This window comes from Solanum stenotomum, chromosome 2, assembly GCF_019186545.1.
Source record: "Solanum stenotomum isolate F172 chromosome 2, ASM1918654v1, whole genome shotgun sequence".
Classification (NCBI taxonomy): Eukaryota; Viridiplantae; Streptophyta; class Magnoliopsida; order Solanales; family Solanaceae; genus Solanum; species Solanum stenotomum.
Window position 1 is genome coordinate 812,220 of NC_064283.1, and position 23,357 is coordinate 835,576.

A 23,357-nucleotide genomic window follows, 5' to 3' on the forward strand; every position below is an offset into this window, starting at 1 on the left:
GGATCAAGAATATGTTGTTAGTTTTATCAATTTCATTCCAAGAAAGAAGTTTGAACTTAGAAGATACAAAGTGAATATGGATCAAGAATGTGTCTTTTGAGGATTGAAACAAGAAAAAAAATTAAATTGAAGAAAACTAATAAATCCAAACAATATAAAGATTCGTCTTTTTATTACCTTTGGAATTTCCAAAAAAATTAAAGAGCCATCATCATCATCATCACTATCATTAATATCAAGAAGATTTCACAAAGAGAAACCAACACAAATCTGTTGACAGTATGCCCACCTCCATTTTTTTTTATTTTTTTTTCTAAATAATAAATTATAATTTTCTAAAAAAAATAATAGAAGATCATGAAGCTAATTGGAGGTGGACAGAATGCCAAAGAACTATGTAAGGAACCCTTTGAGAAATCTTCATGAAAATCAAGATTGTAGTCTCTCAATAATCTGCGATACTCACTATTTAATTTCTGTACTCATAATAATAATATAGTTTCAAAAGAGGGGCAGTTGAGCACTATTTAAGATGGTGGCTGAAAAAATAATTAATAGAGAGAGAGAAATGGTATTTTTGAGAAAAGGAAAGGGGAGAGATCATAAATCAGATTGGATGTTTCATTCTTCTCTTTATTCTGAATTTTGCCCCTCCTTTCAAGACACCTAACTTATTAAGATGTTGATTTGAAATTGAAATTTTATTTGAATACGTAAGAGTTAAAGTTAAAATTTTGTTGAAATTTGTAAAATATGCAATTTATGAAAGTTAATAAAAAAAATCCAACTCCTATATAATATTTATCATACTATAATTCATAAATAAAATATGAAAATATCATAAGGCATCACATTATAAATCATATACTTTTGTATTTCTTTTATAAAATATAATTGTTTGTGATACTATGTTATGCCATACCCTGAACGTCGTTTCAATTTCACAACTGTTTTTATGAAATCGCAGCCCACTAGGGCGACCTCCATATGCATGGACATAGAGGCAATTTTATAATGATTCATTGATTTAACAAATCAACCCTAGAAGAACTGACTATTCTTTAATACCATTCTTTAATATGGTACAAACAATTTATTTATATCTAATATGAATCCTTTTTTATAAAATATAAATTTATGAATCAAATTTTAATTTTTTTAAAAAGTTAAAATCACAAACATGAAATTGAACTACCTTTTATTATTAATATGTCAAATTGAAGTTGAAATTTTGTTCAAATATCATAAATAAATATAAATTTCAGAAAATAATTTTAAACTTTTATTATAGGACTAAAAAGCAGTTGGGTGTTAGGGCTAGCCTCAATGTTCAAAGAGATAAATATTATTATTACTAACCTAATAATAAATCACAGTAAAAATCTTCTTAGTTACGAACCTAAAAATATGCTCCCATAATGAGTAGGCACATTAATTAGAGATTATTGTGTCCCCAAATAGGATATATGATACTCAAAGGCTAAAGATCGATATATGTTTTTGAGGTATATAAAAAAAAACAAGTTTCATTATTAAATACCGCATAATAACTTTTTATTATTACTCACCATATAACAAAACTTTTGGTCGGTTAACTTTTGATATATAGAATTGTGGATTACCTATAATATAAAATTTGTGATGAAATGATAAGTATATTATTATTTATTTAAGAGATTTTGTTTGTGGGGCAGGTAGTCGGTCACTAGAGGTGGCATCTTAAGTATATATGCACGGCTGCTAAAGCAAATTTTTTTTTTCTTCGTCTATTTTTATTTGTCTATTTTAAAATTTATATATTTATAAGTATTTTATCATGATATTCAAATTAATTGACGTATAATTTTATATTTTAGACAAATAACTTCAAAACTAAGTAAAAATAAAATTTATTTTTGAATAACAAGTGATAAAGTTTTGACGAATTTAGAAAAGAGAGCCAATAAATGGTCAATGACTTCAATTATATTGCTTCACACCTTACTGCAGTGTTCTCTCTTGTCAAAACCATTTTCCAACATCACATTTTCTTATTAATTTACTATATTGTAAAAAATAAAAAATATCGAAAGAGTAATAATCCTTTTCCACCCTTTTGTCGAGTGATACGTCGCACTCATTATACCAGCTCTCTCTTCTTAGTAATTCGAATTTCACTATGTACTTGGAATTTTTTTATTTTATCATTAGTGATAAAATATTTAGATTATGACTTTCAAAATTTATTTTAGTAAATTTGATGTCGTATAAGGTAAGTTTGGAACTAAAATAAATATGGTATAAAACGAAGCCTTGAAATAACAACACATTTTAAAAGAGGTAATAAATAAAAGAGTAATTATTATATGATTAGTCCTAATTATTATATTTTGGAAATGTATTAGAAATAATTGATACTTAATAATAAAGATAAAACAGGTATATATAATGATAAATTATCCCTTTTTTTTAAAAAAAAAATCTTATTTTTTAAGCTCTGCCTTCTGATCTACTAAAAGTAAAGAACTTCTAAATTAAAACAAATAAAAATAAATATTAATTTTAAAATAGTGGATAAATAAAAATAAACAAAAGGGTAGATGTGGAATATACCATCCCATTAACACCCTTGAAAAGAGCAGCCTACCAAACTCTCATTTTATTTGGGTGCACTATTTATTGCAAAACATGAAGCACAAAGAGGGGAATCAGAAGCCCACTCCAAATATACAGTATCACATGTATTCAAAATTGAAATTTATAAGTTTTTATAATAATTTTAGATTAATATATTATATAATAATATTTTTTTACGTTAAATTTCTTTAGTCACTAGAAAAGTTTTTTTTTTCCTTGTAAAATCTTTAATACGAATATCGAATCTATTGAAAAAACTAAATAGATCAGCTTTTGTACACACTAGTATGATACTTTTTCCGTCTTTTTTTATTTGTCAAATTTTAACTTAACACACCTATTCAGAAAATAATGATTAGTATAGTGAGTTTATTATTTTATCCATATTAATTAATAGAATCTTAAGCATATTTACTCACTATATTTTTTAAAGATACTAACTCAATTTTAATAAATTGAGAGTATAATAGAAAGAATAAAATTATTCTTCTTTAATTTGTCAAAAATGACTAATATAAAGGAAAAAATCAAATTAAAAATATTTGACAAATAAATAGAGACAGGAGCAGTAAAGTATTAGGGCAACACCTGAAATTGACATATTTGTTTCTTCTCCTTTAATTCTCTCTTTTACTTTCTGTAATATTAAGCCATTTAAGTGTTCTTGAAGGTCTACATAACCAGTTGGCATTTGTCAGATAGAGCCATGATTGAATCATTGGGATATTTAAGTCATTTTGAGTTTTTAACCTCAAAATAATACAAAAAATAAAAAAATAAAAAAATTATTTTTTTGTGATGGTATTGTTTGTCTAAATTGTTTTTTTGCTTGTTGCTATAAGAAAATATTGTTACAGGGTATGATATAATATAACATGAAAAATAATTCGAAAAAAAAAAGTTGATCACTATAATAAAATGTTATAATTGAGGAGGATTATTATAGGAAAGTCTGACCATACAAATATTTATTTTTCTACTTCCTTACCTTATGGCTTATGCCTTTAATATACCAAATATTTTTTGTCACAAGTAGGGTTGTAGTTAGCGTTCAAGCTAGCAAATTGATAAAATTCAATAATTTTAATCAAATTATTATATGTGCCTGTATTAGGAAAAAAATATTTTTAGAATTCGTAAACTCAAATTCTAGATCCACACCTTCTAGCCCCAAAAATATTAAAATGTCATTTTTTTGGTTTAGTTTTGATAATATCCTAGCATCATGCTTACCACAATAAAAAGGGTATCATTTGGAGAAAATAGATTTTGACCTTTTGAAATTAATCAGTACTTACTAATTTTTTGGGGAGGCAATTTTGGTGACATGAAAAACTTTAATTATATAACTTTTTAGACATGGATTTTCTTACTAGTATAATAATTATTTATGGTTGTTGGTCCATTAATTCTCCACTTTAGTTCAGCATGCAAATTGCCTTTTTCCTCTATTAATTGTAGTGGGTCGTGGGGAAGTAGTAAGTACTTTTTCATTTTTAATCAAAATGATTTAGGTTTAAGTTCCCTTGTGTATGGAGTCGTCTTTGTGAGTACTTTATACTTCAATGTGAGACTTTTCGGTACAAATCTTTGATTTAGTGGGACATCGGATGGAAAAAAAAACATTATTTCAGAACCATCTAAATTCATGACATGTATTATTAGATTTTATAAATTTATTTTTTAAGCTAGGTGATTTTCATCGAATCTAAAAATGTGTATATATTGTGAATGTATATAATAATATTATCTCCATGTAGAATTCGATCGCCTTAGATATAACATGTGTTACGTTCCTTCTTCAAAAATTTGTCAATTACAATAAATTACTTTGTAATGTAGGCCTAATTTAGTAATGTAAGACACAAAATAAATCATATAATTTTTCTTAAAATATATCATATGCTTTTCATGATTATGAAGTACCCACTCTACTATTTACTGGGGTTCTTGCAGGTCCTGATGCTGAATTCTTTTGATTAGTAAATAACTTTGACTCAAAGTTCTCTAAGTTAAAATTAAAGTAGTACATTGTGAATTAATATAATTGTATTTTAGACTTTAGAACTATCATATTATTGCATAAACAAAAAAAATCTGCATTAATGAGAATAGTTATTAATTATTATTGGTAATATTAATGAGTCTTTTTTTGTTTTAATTTCACCAAAATGCATCTCGTTTAACTAATCAATGTTTTCAAAGTCATTTTCTGGATATATACATAGAGAGATTGTTGAATGACGAATTAAGAAATAAAGATGGATTCAGAATTTTAAAATTCTGAATTCTCTTATAATAATTTTCAAGTTGATATAATAATAATTAAATTTTCGATCAAATATATATCAAATTTTGATAAAAGTTTAATATTTTTTTATGTGAATTCATAGATTACATTATAGTTCGTCTTTGACAAGAAGAGACAAATAGTATTTTATATTAGATCTACCAGCTCAGTGTTCCCCCCTTTTTATTTTTTGCTATAAGATAATCATACGTATGATTTAGATCATCTTACCAATTTAGTGCACATAATGATTAGGGGTTGGCTAAAAGGTGGTGCCTTAATTTAAAGAAACCATGCATGCAGTGGAAATAATGAATTATGTTTAATTAATGATTCTATATAGTAATTGAACAATATTATTGATTAATTTAATTAAGAGCATCTTCTTCAACTTCAAGACACAACATGATCATGTAACTCTGCATGTAATTGTAATTTGTATGTCTTGAGAAATATTTGCTTATGCATGTAATTATTATTATTAATTGTGTGTGTTAATCGAAAATTTATTGGGTTGACTAATATTCGAATTTGTATCATGTAGGCTTATTAAGAGGCTAAAACACTTTTTATGAAAATAAACTTCATTTCATAATTCGAATGAAATATCTGATTAGAGAAATTTTATCTATTTTTGTCGTTAGACTCATTACACCGCTTGGTAGTCAATCATTTGAGTTAATAGTTGGAAAAACTAGAGCTGAGGCTGGGGCGGCTCAACGTGATTAGGGGCCTAAAGCGAAATTTCAATTCGGGGCCTAAAATATAATCAAACCTCATATACATATTTATTCAAAATTTATTTTTCTTACACTATTTAGATGAAAATTATTAGTATTTTAATATTATTTTTTAGTTATTAGTTTCAGGTAAGATTTTATCAACTCAACATTGAAAAACATCATTTTAGTGAGACAATTATTATATGAATTGTTAACATAATTATACAAGTAATAAGTTGATAAATATTAAATAGAGATAAGATTAAGAACCATAGAATTTGACGCAAGAAGTTGATGACTTGGTATACCCCATTTTAATATGATTGTAGTAATGCTTGAGACTAAAATTTAAAACGAAATAAAAAAGAATTTGTAATTCACTTTGTTCAACACTTTTCACTATTAATTCTTATTTTTAACAAAGTACAAAAGATGTTAAAGTGGGTAAATTAATATATTTTTTTTAAAATATATACTTTTTATCATAAATAATCAATTTTTTCTATAAAAATTTTAACACATAATTTATTCTTGATAAAAATTTGGGGCCCCCGAAATTTGGGGGCCTAAGGCAAAAGCCTTATTTCCCAAAGCATAGAGCCGGCACTGAGCTGAGGTTATGTACTTTTTGTTTTTGGAATATATATATACTATTGAATTGAAATTTTGAATTATTCCTTCAACCAAAAGTAAACAAAAAAAAATTTCAACCCTACCTTCTACATTTTTGACTTTTAACCCTAGGTAAATTATGATTAAGGTGAATATTAATAAAGTGGAGTTTTCCTATAGATAACGTAAATTGGTAAAAAGACATTGGGAATAGAAGCTAGGGGAGATGATTATGGACTAAAAAAAAACCAACTTTAATTAAATGATGGATGATATTTTTTTTAAAACAGTGTGCATCACGTGATAAAGACACGAGGGAGATATATGAAAATATAATGATAATTTTGGGTTATTTATTGTATGATAAAAGAGATTTTTTTAAATTTTTTTTGAGATGTTGATAGGGGCTGAGTTTTCAAGATATAAATCATGAGATATATGACGATTTGCTATGATGGTGATGTGAGGAATCTCTCTTTTTTCGACACAACTCCATGTTATCCCTTCATTTCAATTAAACAGTCATTAGGTGATTTCTGGGTACCTTCATATCTATTGTCGTATAAGGCAGAGTGTTGACTAGTCAAGAACGTTCACGTAGATGCTCAGATGAATGTGAGGGAATACTAGGAGAAGGATGGTTAGGAGCGAAGCTAAACAGGTAAGGTGGGAGTGGCGTTCATGGCAAAATTAAGGAAGCAAAACTGTGAGATGGTTTGGGCATATGAAGAAGAGGTCTGTAGATGCGCTAGTACGAAGGTATGAGAGACTGACTATAGTATGAATTAAAAGTGGTAGAGGCAGGTCGAAGAAGAACTGGGGAAGGTGCTTAGATAGGACATGACAAAGTTTCAGCTTACTAAACGATCCTAGATAGGAAGGTATACTGATTGAGAAATCGGGTAGAAAATTAGTAAATAGCAGAGTATTGCCACATTTTTTTTATATAAGAAACAAAAGATAACACTTCGATCTTGTGACATGAAAATAGCTTCTTCCGTCGTACCAAACGATAATTGAATAAATAAACCTAAACCTCCTTATTACATTGCATTGATCAAGAACACTTTTATTACCAAAACTACATCCCATGTTGCAATGTCTAATGAACAGGAAAAAAAAACTCATTACTCCATCCAAGCCTGTAGAGGTGGATCTAGTATTAGAAGTAGGTGCTCGGGTTTAAAACATATATATTTCGACTAATATATTAAGTAACGGAATAGCTGCAAGATTACTTCTGCCAGACTGCATAGCGATGGCCACTGGTCACGAGAGTCCACTCTTTCCCAGCAGGGCACCATGATCCGTCCCCAATCTTCATGCTAACCTTTTCATCAATGGTTGCAGCGTATAAGTTTGGCTGTGCCTCAAGAATCCTTATAGATGAACGGCTGTGTATGCCTTGATTCGTCCGAATAGCAATCTGAAACATACATTTCAAACATTAGGATCGTCCAACTCTGACTGTTCACTCAATTTGTGTCAATAGTTAATAGATATTGACATACCAGCTTTACAATTTGGTCATGCATGGAATTATCCCATTCGTAGAAATGGTCATAGAAAACTGATGGTATCCCTGGGTGTGTAAGAATGTATGCATAGCCCTGGAGTGATAAGTATAAGACCAGATTGCACAAAAGATGATCATGAAAAATAAGATCTAAACATTTGTATAGTAGGAGAAATATGCAAACTAGAAGAACTTGAGGAATACAATATAGAAGTAGAAATAAGCTCGCAAGTCGAGCATTTAAATGTGACGGATAGATGTTGAAAATACCTCCATAACATGACGTGAAGGGAAAGGCCAATGCGCCTACAAGGTGAGCTCATTATGTTAGTTGAGTAATCAAGGGAAAATATTTCAGTTTCCGTGATAAGAAAAATATCAAAGAGAGTAAATGATCCAAGATGCTAAATGCAAAAACAGATCAAATGAATGAATTGCATAACCTATGCGACTGCATTAACGAAATCATACAGTAGAATGGTCATGTAGCATCATAGGAATTGAAGCAGCGAAACCAAAGCAGAGACTAATAATCAGCTAGATGCAAATCAGACAACATCAAGAACCTGAGTTGATCCAGTGTCGTGATTATCAATAAAAGTGACAGCCCTTGAAGGCCACAATCCTAAAACTCCTGGTGGCTTCCCCTTAGAGTCACGCAAACGCCAGAATTCTCCTTTGACTGCTTCCTGTCAATGCATATACATAATATAGGTTAGCACTATTTTCTGGTATATCCTCACTGAGTCTCAGACAAATCCCCGAATAAATAACTTGAACAAGAAATATACATGTCATCAAAATTCATTTGGATTTGCTACCATTACTAAATTTGACCTGAAATCGTGTAGTCTTTGATACTAATATCAGATGAAAAGGGCCCATCATTTTATTAGGATCTTAAGTTTAATAGTCAATAAATCTAGAGTCTCATGTTTAAATGGATACCTGAAGGACTGCTTTTGTTGTAAAATCGAATGCAGTTGAAAGTTGTCCCGCGCCATCAATCCAATTGATGATTCTTTGCCTGTGACTATCTGCATATAACAAATAAAGCTACCTTTAATATATAGACAGAACAAAGATATCTGCAGAAGGGGGAAACCATGGTACGGATATGCTCTGCCTCCACATTGTGTTACTAGATACATGGAAATTGTCAACTAATTGGATCACATTATGTAGATTGTAGCTCAACACTGATGATTTAATAAGATTGTAAAACTTGGATGAAGATATGTAGCTTCCTGTTACCTCAGAAGTTTGACTTTTTTGAGGCACTTCATATGGTCTGCAGATGTTTTATTTGTCCTTCAATTTCTCTCTTTTTTTTAATGGAACTTAGATGGTTAAGAATTTAAAGACATTTAATTATGACACAGCATAAGACAGATTTTCACATCAATGAGTTCTCGTCTCGAAAGGTCATTCCTAAAAGTTGCTCATCTCTCCTTGCTTAAAGAAATTCAACATTGATGGCGCCAACTGTTAGAAAGGTGAATATATCTAAGTCACATAATACCTTGGTTGTAATCCAAATTGCTGCCCTTGTAATTGCAAGTGTCCCAGTATTCTCCAACTGCAAATATTGGCTCAGCTCCCTCGATATATTCCTTTACATACTTCGAAGCATAACTAAAGTTGAGAGAAAGGAAATCTCAGCGCTTTGCAAATGGAAAGACATCAAACAAACGAAAAGAAAATGGAAATCCTGCCTTGGAGGGAAAGGGGTACATAGAGAACTTCAGAAAGCAAGTGCACATTTACCCTTTGGCAAAATCAAAACGAAAATCTTGGAAGCCAACAGAGGATCTTAGCCACCGCATCCAGTCAATGAGATCTTTCCGGACAAAGGATTGTGTATGATCTATATTTGGAACTCCATTAAAGTTGTCTCCAGTGCTTTTGTTACCCTGGAAGATATCCTTAAGTATGAGAGTATACTCCGAAGGTGTTTTACTTGGAAATTGAAAATATGCAAGAAGAAAAAATCACTTATCCATAATATCTATTTTCAGACATTACATTCAATTGATTATCTGAAAGTTCATTCGCTGCAGAAATGAGCTAAACTGCAGAACACCAATTTTTAGACTGATGAGTATAAACCACTCAAAATACTAGACACTGAATTCCAGAAGTTAAAAGAACTAATGGTGAAGGTAGCCTGAAACTGAAGCCACATGAATTCAAGCTATTACTCAAAGTTGTAGTCTTTGATATTCGATATGTAAAAATAGGCAGCAAAATTTGCAAAAGGGGACAACTCTTCTAAATTTTAATACTGAAAATTTATCAAAATGAGTCTTCTTAAATAGGAAGATAAAAAAATAAGGTTTATCTAATTTACTTCCAATTATTTGAAACTTACTGAAGGAATCATAAGTTTTAGTAAGGTTAATACACTAAACCAAGCTTAATGTTTAGATACAATTCATTCTTTAACTAATGTTAGCATCAGAGCTTCTTGATCTTGGTTTGGCGAATAGAAGTAGGTGGTTCATTTCCAGGAGAAGAATCTATCATCTATGCCACTCTAGCAAAAATAAAAGTGTACACAAAAAATGAACATCATATACTAAAGAAAATTGTACTCATTAATTCTATGATCAAGTAGATGCAGATGAAAGGATAAATAAATGTCTAAAGCTGCATATCCTTGAAGCAAGATTTCAGTTACATCATCCTTACCCTTCCACCAGTGCAAGATGTAATAGCATGTTCATCCCAAGACATAGGAATTCCATCATAGCGGTTGTACATTCCGCCATGCCCTTGAGTAGTCCCAACACGATGGTTAATGACTATGTCCGCCATCGCTCTAACTTTGTACTGCTTCATCTTATTAAGTAAAGCTTTTAAGAGATCCTCAGAACCATATTTAGAATTGAGAGAATAAAGGTTCTGTGGAAGGTAACCTATGATGAAAAAAAACAACACAAAAGATAATTAATAACTATCAAAAGAGAAGCTGAAAGAGCGCAGAGACAACAACTCAAATGACTAAAACTTTCAACCTTCAGGAGCCAATGACTGACACACCGGAGGCAGCCAAGCAGTTGTGAAACCAGACTTTGCAATATCAGGAACTTTCGTATCTAAATTTATCCACCAATCATGTTTATGAGATTCCCAGTCGAATGCCTGCATGGACAATAGTTGAGACTTTTCTACTTATGAACAGAATTGACACAGCACAATGTTTACTTCTCAATTGTATTTTCCATTTCTTTATGTTTAAAACAATTGTTCTGACGGATAATGCATCAACATTCAGCCTTCAACAAATTGTAATATGAAACTAATAATTCTTTGAAAGATAATATCACCTGCAATATGATCTCCTTTCCATTGCGTATCACAACCACTACAAGCACATGAAAATAATAGTTCAGTTAGCATTCATCAGTATAATCCCCCTTCAAAAATCTAAGTCTTATGAAATACAGTGATTGCTAGAGCTCGTAATCTAAGGAATTATACTAGTCTTAACAGAAAATAGGACATGCACATCCCAATCATTTACTCTTAGAACTGGTAAAGTTTTAAATGAAATACCAAAATATTTTGTTCAAATCTTCGCCTTTATTAAGTTCAAATCTCCATCTTCCTTCTCAATTATGAAGCATATATAAAGGAAAAGATAACCTTACATGGATCAGACTGCTGACTTTCATCAAGCCCCATAATGGATTGTAGTTGAGATTATACGTCCCTTGCTAACTCGAACCGATCGCAGCTTGAAATTACGTTCCTCAACCTAGATACTCTGGTATTTATACAGACGAAAAGTGAAATTAGTCAAATCGGATCGATTCCTCTGATAAGGAATCATAAATTCTCAACCGTGAAACGGAAAAAGGAGAATTGCAATTGAAGAAAAGAAGGAATCTCTACCAGTAAAAAAATTGAAAATTCGATCACCACATAAACCAGAAATACAAAAAGAAACAATATTTTTAATTTTATTTTTACGAAATGGAGTTGAGATTCGAGGAATTTATAGAAAGTAATCCATTTTCTGGATTCGTTCCGCTCCGAAATCGTTCGTCAGTGATATTCATGTTTCGCGGTGAATAGGCAGTGACACATGGCAACGGTTCATTGGAAGGTTGGAATTGACGGCTGTGGGGTGGAGGAGATAGACGACGCGTCGAGAATAGTGCGGTGGCGGTGACGACGGCGACTGTCCATTGGCGTAGTGACAGTTCATACGAATTGCGGCCGAAAGAGGCGCAAAATGTCAATTGAGATCATAATCAATAATCAATTAAACAACCAACTTATCCCGGTTCAATTTATTTGTTTTGTTTATCTTTTTAATCCATTTCAAAAAGAATATTTTTTTATACTTTGATATTTTTTCCGTAAATTTTGTGTCAAATCATTAAATTTGTCGTTGAATTTAATTTAATTTTCTAGTCACGGACATGTTCAATTGAACATATAAACAAATTAAGAAGTGTTTTTATTAAATATTTTCGCCTCAAGTTATACGAGGAAAGGAATCAGTGTTTTAAAAGGCGGAATCGTGAGACGAAGCGCTTTACTTAATTTAGGGAGAGACATAAGCCTCGAGACGTGGGGCGTAAGCCTTATGGATCTTTAAATTTTTAATTTATAATATAATATAATAATACAAAATTATAAAAATACATCAAAGTTTGAAATAATTACAAACATGATTAATGAAACTCATAGAAAATAAAACTTCTAACATTATTATACAAGCATAAATAATCTAATATCTTAACTTTTTAATAATAAAAGAATCATTATTTCTAAAAATATTTTTTTTATTATATTATACAATTCACCACTAAAAGAAAATAATAAATAAAACTTACTAGTATTATAATAAAAGCATCACTCAATGATGAGTAAAAATAAAATTACTTTCAAATAGCTATATAAAATATGATAACTTTGAGATTTATGACAAAACCATGAAGATCAATGATAAGTTAAAAAGTAAAATTTCGTTACATATTTTTAAAAGAAATGTTACGTAATGTATAATCACATTCATAATGTTATCAAATAGTAAAGATGTGATACTACAACTTGTTATTTGAGTTACTCTCAATCTTCTTATATGTATAGATTAAAAAATTATGAAGTATCATTCATTCATTCAAGAATTATGAGGGATGTGAGACCAAAAATATATATATTTTTTAATCATTATTTATCTTATATTTATTATTTATATTTGTCCTTTTTGAGCATGAATTTTATGAATGGTGCTAAATAGTATATTTTATTTGTAGGATTAAATTGGGATAAAGTTAAAAAAGTTTGAAGTTAAAACGAATTAAATATAAAAGATTGAAAAAGAAAAATAAGCAAACAGCTTAATGAGTTAAATTGAATATAATAATATATAAATGTATGAATTGAAAGGAGAATTAGAGTTGTAATTGGAAACTTACCTGTCGGCACGTGTCAGGCAGCAACAATTGAAGACGCGCATAATTTGGACGAGCAGTGTTCACGCGGAAATCTAAATTTCGTTTAATGAGTTAAATTGAATATAATAATTTATAAATGTATGAATTGAAAGGAGAATTAGAGTTGTAACAGGAAACTTACCTGTAGGCACGTGTCAGGCAGCAACAATTGAAGACGCGCATAATTTGGACGAGCACTGTTCACGCGGAAATCAAAATTCCGTTTGGTTTTGGTTTTCCAATTTATTTTTGACTCAATTATTTTATTTGAGGTTTCCTACATCTATAAAGAATTCATAAAAATAATTATTTTGGGAGATTAGGCAGAGGGAAGATCAATTACTCGATCACCTGCTAAATCAATATAGAATTAATTTTCAATACTAGCTATTTCTATACTCTATATATATTTTTTCTAACTTATTTTTATGTGCATTGATATGAATAAAGGATAAAATAATAAATTTAATCAATCTATTAATGACTTCTTAATCACCATATAAAATAGAAAGTACTCAATGGAACCAAAGTAACATATTAGAATATGAATTGTGTTTGAATAGCCATAATTTTGGAGTGAAGAGAAAAACCGTTCTACCAAAAAAAAGAAAGAAAAGAATAGGGAATAAGTAGTGTTCTAATGGAAAAAGTATGGTGATTAGGGAAGGGCTTAAATCATAGCTTAAGTCATATGCAGCTCCTTAAAGTTGTTCGCATATTTTATTTGAACAACTTAACTTATCTTTGTGTCTATTGAACAGTTTATTTGTTCAAAAATTATTTCTATTAGACACAAAATGCTGACATGTCAAAAAACGTGTGATACATTCTCTTTAGGCGCGCGTAAAGCTATTGAAATTAATAAAAAAAAATTTCTAACTTATATACCAAAATTAATGAAAAGGGAAAACAATATTTTTTTTTTGAAAATGTAGTCTTCCCCCAGCCCAAAATTACACCCCTGTGCTATTCTCATTCACCATCTTCATAATTTTTTTTGCACAGGCGCACCCCACACCCCACACCCTCCATCTCTCTTTCTCTCACCCTTTCCCGTTCTTCTTCTTCTATTTTTTCCTTTTTGTTTATGTATATCTACGTCTTCAATATTCCAGCAAACATCCATTTATTTCGATGGAAAAAATATGAATTGATTTTTTCAGGCAAAAATTTGTTATTATGTATTGTAATTGTGATAAATGATTACTAATGAGAAAAAGATAAAGGTAACGAATAAAAAGTTTTGATGCTATTCAAATGAAAGAAAATGGGTATTTTGCCATTGTTGATCCGTTTATTATAAAGAAGAAAAAGAAGAAGAAAAGAGTGGTTGTTCTGATGGGTAGAAGGGGAAGAATTTGGGTGGATTGGGCAACAATGTAACTATTAAAGTTTTTTAAAATTTTGAATCTAAATAATCTACATTGTTAATTTATGATAAAGAAGAAGAAGAAAAAAAGACGACGCCAGGGGCCTAAATTCTAATGGGTAACGTGGGAAGGTTTGGGTGAGTGGGTGGATTTTTTAGGGGTACAAAATTTTATTTTACTTTTATCATTTAAAATATATTTTTAAATAATTTTTTTGGATCCAAATGACACATGTCATAATTTGATTCGTCCTTGTGCCATGTCATTGCAAGTGTAACTCACACACTTAATATTTTAGATGATTGTAAAAAAATGTCAAATAGATATCAATTCGAAATGGTAAAAGTGTTCAATAGGTACAAGCTTTAATTGAGGTGTCCAAAGAAAATATGAGAACAACTTTAAATGGCTATAGATGACTTAAGCCTTAAGGAAGAGATGGAGCATTTGTGTTTCATCGAGTGGAGAAAAAATATGGAAGATGAAAATAGCGTTAGTTTAATTTTCTTGTTATTTTATTTTTCAATTTTATTATTATGTATTATTTAAGTGCTTCGGTTGTTATTTTATTATTTGTTTTTGTTTTAATTTCTCCACTATTTTTTACCTGGCTATTTAATAGAGTACTATTTAACTTTTCTTATTAATTTTTATAAATTTTATTTGAGCCGAAATTTAGTTGAATAACAATTTTTCTATAATAAAATATTATCTACACACCGTTCTAATCAAACCTCACTTATATGATATTTTATTAGTATAAATTTCATAAATAGTCATTAAACTTTTTTTCTTTTTGCCACTAAAATCACGCAACTTTGTTTTGTCAGAGCAAACGGAGAAGACTACAAATCCAAAAAATACAACATAATAGGGGTAAATGGGTACACAACAGCGATAAAATTGCTAAAGTGGCAGTAAGGCACTTTAAGCGATAAAAACTGGTATTACTTCATCTTAACGGAAGACTCCCTATATCTACCATATCCACAACATCAACACAAGGTAATATTTTAGGCCAATGAAGCAATTTATTTGCCTTGAAATAGTCAAAATGTGGTGTTTCGTTGGGAAATAACTAATGCTCATCAATGCCTTGTCCCTAAAGTTTCTCCTAACTGCAATCTTATTATTGCCATAGGGCACTATAGGGTCAGATTTCAGGAGGTACAAATATGTCAAAACGAGTTTTAAAGAGTTAGCTGTGCGCAGTGAATTTCCACAAAGGTGAGTTGTGCTTCATCTATAACTTCAAATATCTTACAATCGATTCAGTCTCTCTCTAGTGTTGTCAAGAGAGTTGAACAATATATTACATCAGTGACCAGACTAGAAATACAGTTCACAAAGTAATTAAAACAACCTAACATACCAAAAAGGGAGAGGCAGACTTACATTATCAACATGGATTTGAAGTGAACGAAGCATAGAATGTGAATTGCGAGGATAGCTGGACAACGCTAGCTAATTCAATACTACCATCCTCTAAATTGTAATACCCTAAATCATGATTCCCATCGACGCCATCATAATTTGTTAGCCTCACAATAATCATCACTAAAGTAAATCCTGTTTTCTTCACAATAATTAGTTAGCCAATGAAGAATTTTCTCCTAAAAACAAACCCAAATTGTTAATCTTCTCCCATCTTGGTCTTTCTAAAACCAACTTAAAGACACAAAATTCAACTATCTTATACATCAATATCAAGCTCCAATAGTGTGTTTGAGCCAATTTTCGCACACCTCTTGTAGTCTTACTACTTGACTATTCAAAGAAAACGTGGAACAACAACGAATACCCATGAATATATCTTTTACTTATTGAATATAAAAAAGAGATAGATATCTTAGATGAAAATCAAACATAATACTTTATGTAGAACATTACCTAAAAACATGGATCACGAAAAAGAAAAATAATTTAAAAAAAGAAGCAAGGAGACGTAATTAAGCTACTATTGGGAGGAGGGTCTTTATATAAGAGGCAAAAGGACGTAACTTGATCATTTGTGGGAGTACAACTTTGTTGAGGGTTTTATGATGTAAATCATAAAGAAATAAACGTCTATCAGATTTTATGTAAAATAAAAATAGACCGTCTTGGATGTAGAGAGGTTTCATGATCCAATGCAGATATTTGGGGTTAAGGCCTGGACCATAAGGAAGTAGATTGATGTTATATGTTTTGTTCCATGCCCACTTTTTATAGTTATCCAAGATCCATATATCTAGTGCTAGTGCAGGCTGAGAGCCAAGCAAGTGACAGAAACACAAATTGTTTTCCATGACTAAGAGAGTCATCATGAATTTATGCTCATTGTCAAGGTGGGTGACGTTGCAAACACTTCCAGGATGAGGTTTAGCATAGATTTGTTCCTTATCCATTTTAAAAATGATGATACCATTATTCTCACAATCATGTGGCTTGTTTTTATTCCTTTGTAAATCATAGTGCATGATCCAATGCAATGCTCCATTAACAATTGCTGGAGATCCTTTCTTGTATCGAGGAACCAAGAGGGGTTTGAAACCAACTGAAGGACTGTAAAATTACTAGGGGTTTTTTCATATATATATATATACACAACTGATTTCGATTTTACAATTCTTTTCTTTGAGAAACAAGTTCAGAATGGTCCCTTATTTCTTTCAATCGAGCAGTTTTAATCTAATATGTAAGTGGAAAAAACAAAACAACCCATATATGATTTATGCAACGTTTTTAAGGAAATTTCTCAAAATCCTAATCAATTATCCAAACATATATATTAGGCAGCAAATCCAAAACGATCCATAAATAACTCTACCCATTCCAACAACAGTTCCCTTAAAACACTATATTTAATTTATTCCCTATTCTTTTTCTCTTTTTTTAGGTAGGATTTTATTTATTTTTATAAAAAAACTACATAATTAGACATATTTTACTACCATATATATACTTTAAAAATATTATTAAAGTATCTTACCATTAATTAAAAATTTCCTATCGTATATTGAGCAACATACATATAGATATATGTATTTTTGTTACTATATACACTTAAAACAAATCAGAAAAGATTCAATCACATGAATTCATATTCTAACAGTATATTGTATTAATGTTATATTTTATAGTGTGTGTATATACGTTTCCTTGTGCAGCTCAATTTTAAGGGATATTTGAAGGAAAAACTACATAATTCACTACCATATTTACTATTATTACGTATACTTTCAAAATATTACATATCTTACCACTAATATAATTAAGAGTTTCCTACCATATATTAAGAAATATACACTTAGATTTGCTACTAGATACACTAATCTTGTGAGCATTTGGCTCTCTTCCCTCAACTGATTTTAAACAAACTTTAGAAAAAATTATATTTGAAAGTCAAAGTTATCTTTTCTGTGTATGAATTTAATTTGCAAAAAGAGTTGAAGTAGCGGATAAAAATCACTTGATCAAAATCACATTTTCAAACTTAAAAAATGTATCTAAAATTCACTTGATCAAAATCACTTTTTCAAACTTAAAAAATTTATCTATAAAAGAAGTTATAATTTGATCAAGTAGTATCATAATTCAACCGGCATAGACAAAATTACATTAAAATTGGGGAGGAATGGGATTAGTTATAAAACACCTGTATGTATGTATCTGATGTGATTAACATGCATATGAGTGTATCTAGGTGATTAGCTCCTAAGCTAGTGAGACTTATGCATGTTCCCATATTTGAATGCCTCATAACTAAGTGAAAAAGAAACTTTTTTTAGATTTTGCAATTAAACAAAAATATTATGGTGTAAATCATTAAAAATGTGTGAGATATGAAAAATTACTTAAATACACAACACTTCTTTACCTATTCTCAATATTTCCCTACTCTTTTACTAAAATACAAAAATTTCTTATTTTCCCCCAATTCAACTTAACCGGATACTTTATTAGTTTAAGTATCCGCCCGTTATTAATTAAAGTATCCGCGCTGCTATATTATGCATTCGCCCGTTAATTAAGTATCTGTGCTGCTAACAACTTAATAATTTAAGTATCTACCCGTTATTAATTAAAGTATCCGCGCTGCTATATTAAGTATCCACACTGCTATATTATGTATCCGAATAACACTAAAAAAAGGGATTTTTGGTAATTAATGAAAGAGTAGGGAAAGGAAGTAATTTCTTTCTTATACTATGTCATTTGCCTAATTTTTACATATATATATTAATGGGAAAATTGTATATAATGGCAAACTATTAATTCAAATTAAATGGTATAATCACACTTTGATTTAATTGTGCCCTGTAGCAAACTGTTTGCCAGTCGCCTCTCTCCCTCACACTCTCACTCGCCACTCTCCATCTCTCGCTCGCTCTCTCTGTCGCTCGCCTCTCTCGCTTTATACAAATAGAAATGTATAAATTGTGTTTCTGTTTGTATAAATCGGGAGAAAATTGTATATACACATGCAAATACATATATCTTCGTACTATACACTTATAATTATACAATACAAATATTCCCCTGTCCAGTTCTCTTTTGCCTTTCTCTCTTTCTCGCTTTATACAAACACATATTATACAAAATACAATGTATAATTTATGTTTGTATAAAGCGAGAGGAGAACGATATTTGATATACAAACGTTTTATTTCGATTCAATTGTATACAAATTCAAATTTTATACAGATATTCAAACACATAAAATTAAATTGAGAGACTCTCAATGATTTATACAAACGAGAGGCTGACAACAATTTATACAAATGGTCTACCAGCGAAATTATACAAATCTGAAGAGGAGCCAACGAATTATACAATTGCTTCTTTTGTATATATGTATAGCGAAATAGCCTAGTCATAGCATGTTTGCTATAGAGCGCAATTATGCAAACTTTGCTATAGCATACAAATATGAATTTTGTATTTGCTATATGTGAAAATTGTTCTATATTAATCTCATGTGTTTAGATATAGTATTCTAACAATTTTCAATATTAAACATGTTAGTAGGAAATTATTTAGGTATATATTATTAATCATATGTTTAGATATAGTATTCTAACAATTTTCAAGATTAAATATGTAAATATGAAATTGTTTGAGTATATACTATTAACCCGTCGTTACACTAAAATATCGATAAAGATGAAAATGAAAATGGATCCCATGAGCGTTTAAAATGAAATTCCCATTATTACGGTAGTTAATGGGTTTGCAATTCTCTCTCTCCCCCCACACCCCACCCCACTACCATATAAAATATGTTATGCTTATAATATTCAAAAAGTTATTTCTTGTATTTTTACTGAAAGAAGGATAGATTGTTAGATACAAAGTTTAAAAGGAATAGACACATAAAATCTGTTTGGATGGACTTATATTTTTTGGCTTATAAATTAAAAATCATAAGTTAGATAGTTTATATATTTAACTTATTTTTATCTTTTTAGCTTAAAAATAAGTATTTAAAAATCAAATTTTATTTTATTCAAATACTACCAAAACAATGTTTAATGGGTTTTCGAGGAATCAGTTCCCTCATGAAGTACTAATATTTAATGGGATTTTGAAGATAACTAAAGATGTTGTGCAACCTCTGTATAGAATTTTGGATCAGTAACTGTAAAGAAATATGTAATAGAGGTGAAAAAATGAAAGAAAAATGGTTGAGATTAAATGATGAAGAAAAGGGAAGAGTTTAGTCTTTTAAAAATTAATTGAAAAATATAAATAATAAAGAAACGTGTCAGCAAAAAAATGAAAAAAAAGCCATGAAGATTTTTCACTCCAAAATTATTATGCACGGTGTTAAAATAGTAGTATAGATTATAGTATATCTACTAGTTTTCGAATACGTCCGTTGCATGTGTATTCCTTGGTAAAGAGTATTAATATTTTGAGATGTTAGAACTAATATTGAAGTAGGTATGTGAGTAAAATAAAAAATAAAAAAAGAATTAACAAATGATTAGCTTATTGGATTGATATTTATTGTCATAAAAAAACATTAAGTTCTGAAAATTATTTTCAAATTATGAACGTAAAAATATCCTTTATTTTCTAGAAATGAGATATGAATTTATGGGTTAAATAAGTTTCTTTTAGTACCTTCTTTTAATGTCACTAGATTGACACATGTATCTCTTACTAATTAATATTAATATTTTAAAATGATATAAATAATATTGAAGTATGTATGTGATGAAAATCCTTATAGGAAAATACAAGTAAGAATTAATGAGTGATTAACTTATTGGATTGATATTTATTGTCATTGCAAAGCACCAACTTCTCAAAATTGTTTCAAATTCTGAATATGAGAATATCCTTTATTTTCTAGAGATAAAATATGAATTTGGTAGAAAAAAAGATCATTTTAGTACTTTCTTTTAATATCATTGGATCAGAATAGTGAATAAGCAGTAACGACATTTGAGTGACATGTGTGTCTCTGTATGTATGTGATGTAAATCCTTAGAAGAATATATAAATATGAATTAATGAATGATTAATTTATTGTCGTCGCAAAGCATTTACTTGTAAAAATTATTTTTAAGTTATGAACATGTAAATATCATTTATTTTCTAAAGATGAGATCTGAATTTGGGGAGGAAAAAAGTTTCTTTAGTGCCTTCTTTTTATATTATTGGATAGAATAATGCACAAGCATAAAACATGTTTGAATGAATCCACAAGTAGTTCAAAAAAGAGTAATACTAAGGCTGGCAATTGGACCGGTTTTTTTCCGGTCCGATCCGATTCCCGTACCGGTAAGTTTTATACCGGTTGAACCGGTCTTATAGGTACCGGAACTGGTACCGAAACGGAACCCAGATTTTTATCCGGTTGATCCGGTTCGGTAAGAACCGATTCTGGTCGGGTAAAAATCGGTTCCTGTCCGGTTCAACTGTCAATTTAATTTTATATATATTTTTTGTTTTATTTTTTTAAAAGGAACGCTATAAAGCCGTTGGGCTTGGGCCCAAACGGCTCCAAATAGCCCCCACCCCTCTCTACCTCATAACACTATAAATATACTCATATTTTTTCATTTAAATCACAAATTCACAAACTATTTCATTAATATCTTATAAAATCTCTTAATTTTCAATCTCTCATAAATTCATAATTATTATTTTGTGATATTTACTTGGAGTTCGAATTTCGAAAATTTATTTGAAGTAAATCGGAAGCTTCAATTGGCATCTCTCAATTTCGGCTTTGGTTATACGTCTACTTTTACGTAGATGTTCGGTACATTCGTTCCAACTTTAATTTTTTATTTGTTTATTAATTAAGTTTTTTTTTTTTGTTATATTATCTTTGCTTGTTTTTCATAATATTAATTATTTTAAACTTAAACATAAATTTGGAAAAATATAGTGGTAAAAGACCAATGTCTGAAAGAAAAAATAATAGGGGAGGAAGAAGTAGTTCTAATTCTAAAAATTTGCCACCTCTTAAATTTAGAATTAATACTAATGATTATACTCATATTGATGAAACTTCTTTTACATGAGACTCACGACCTATTGAATTTAATTCCGAAAATGAAAAAGATCATGAAACTTTAAATAGATGTTTTACTAATTTTGAGGAAGAATTAGATGAGGAAGTAGAAATAAATGAGGAAGATGATGAGACCCCTAACCTGCGTCTTTTATAGGAGGAATCATGTTACATTTTCTGGCTTGGGTCTCCTATTCGGCAACCCGTTGATGCCATATGTTGTAGTTATGACCTTTATTTGTATAATATTGGTCATTTTTGTTTTCTCCATAGCACATTTCTTCATTTTTATGGTCATAAAGCGATAATGAGTGTTATTTGCCTTTGTCCCCCCTACATACCTAGCTAGCTACATGTTAATATCTTTTTATTGTTAACTTTCCCCGTTTATTTTTAAGTTTTAAAACAAAAGAAAATATTTCAACGATAATAAATATCATTCTCAACTTTTGCAACATGTTGGTATGGATTCACACACTCAAATGGACTCTTGCAATATGCTGGTATGTATTCCATGTGCTCAAATTGAAGAAGAGGTTCCTCCTCCTCCTCCAAAAGCTTTGGGTTGTTCGGCTGAATCGTTGATCAGTTTGGAGAATAATCAAATGAGGCTTTCCGCCGATATAATGAAGTTGGATGCCCAAGCGAAAGAAATTACTGCGTCTTTCATAAAAGGAATAATGTTAGATTTTCTGGCTAGGGGCAAAATAATATCGTATGTTAATAACAGACCTGAGTTGGCGAAATAATAATCAAAAAAAAGCTAACGCTAACTAAGTGTTTAGTTACCATGCCCAAAAGCCCCATGCCTTTCCTGGTTGGATAACCAAACCCAATCGGCGATTTCCTGTTCGACAACCCGTTGATATCGTATGCTGTAGTTATGATTGTTGTTTGTCTAATATTGGTCATGTTTGTTTTGGCTATAACATTTTTCTTCATTGTCATGGTCATAAAGATAGAAAGGCTCGACCCTATGCTGAATGATTTCAATGTGAAGAGATTGAACATTATTCAGGGAGCAAGAGAATCTTTGGAGGTTGAAAACAACAGAGACCCAAACAACTCTGAAGACCCTAATCTGGTGCATCCTATGGCGTCTAACCAATCTGTTACAGACCGTTTGACCAAAAATTTGGAATAAAAAATCATTATTACCCTAAATAAAAATTACTGTCAACTATTTTGGTTGACGGTCATATACGTAAAGTATTTGACAGTAAATATTTTGAGGGTAAATACTACGGCTGGCAATTGGACCGATTTTTTTC

General features: G+C 30.0%; 1 protein-coding gene across 1 annotated transcript; it reads right to left on the minus strand.

Moving 5' to 3' along the window:
• Positions 1-7,415: 7,415 nt before the first annotated feature.
• On the minus strand, positions 7,416-11,490 carry LOC125855261 (probable alpha-amylase 2). Its single transcript, XM_049534967.1, has 11 exons — positions 11,410-11,490; positions 11,086-11,123; positions 10,774-10,900; positions 10,448-10,674; positions 9,524-9,669; positions 9,279-9,391; positions 8,705-8,793; positions 8,323-8,445; positions 8,027-8,062; positions 7,752-7,850; positions 7,416-7,666 (listed from the first exon to the last, which is right to left on the minus strand). Exons 1-11 carry the CDS (start codon positions 11,441-11,443, stop codon positions 7,475-7,477), a joined length of 1,224 nt encoding a protein of 407 aa, XP_049390924.1. The 5' UTR covers positions 11,444-11,490; the 3' UTR covers positions 7,416-7,474.
• Positions 11,491-23,357: the final 11,867 nt, after the last annotated feature.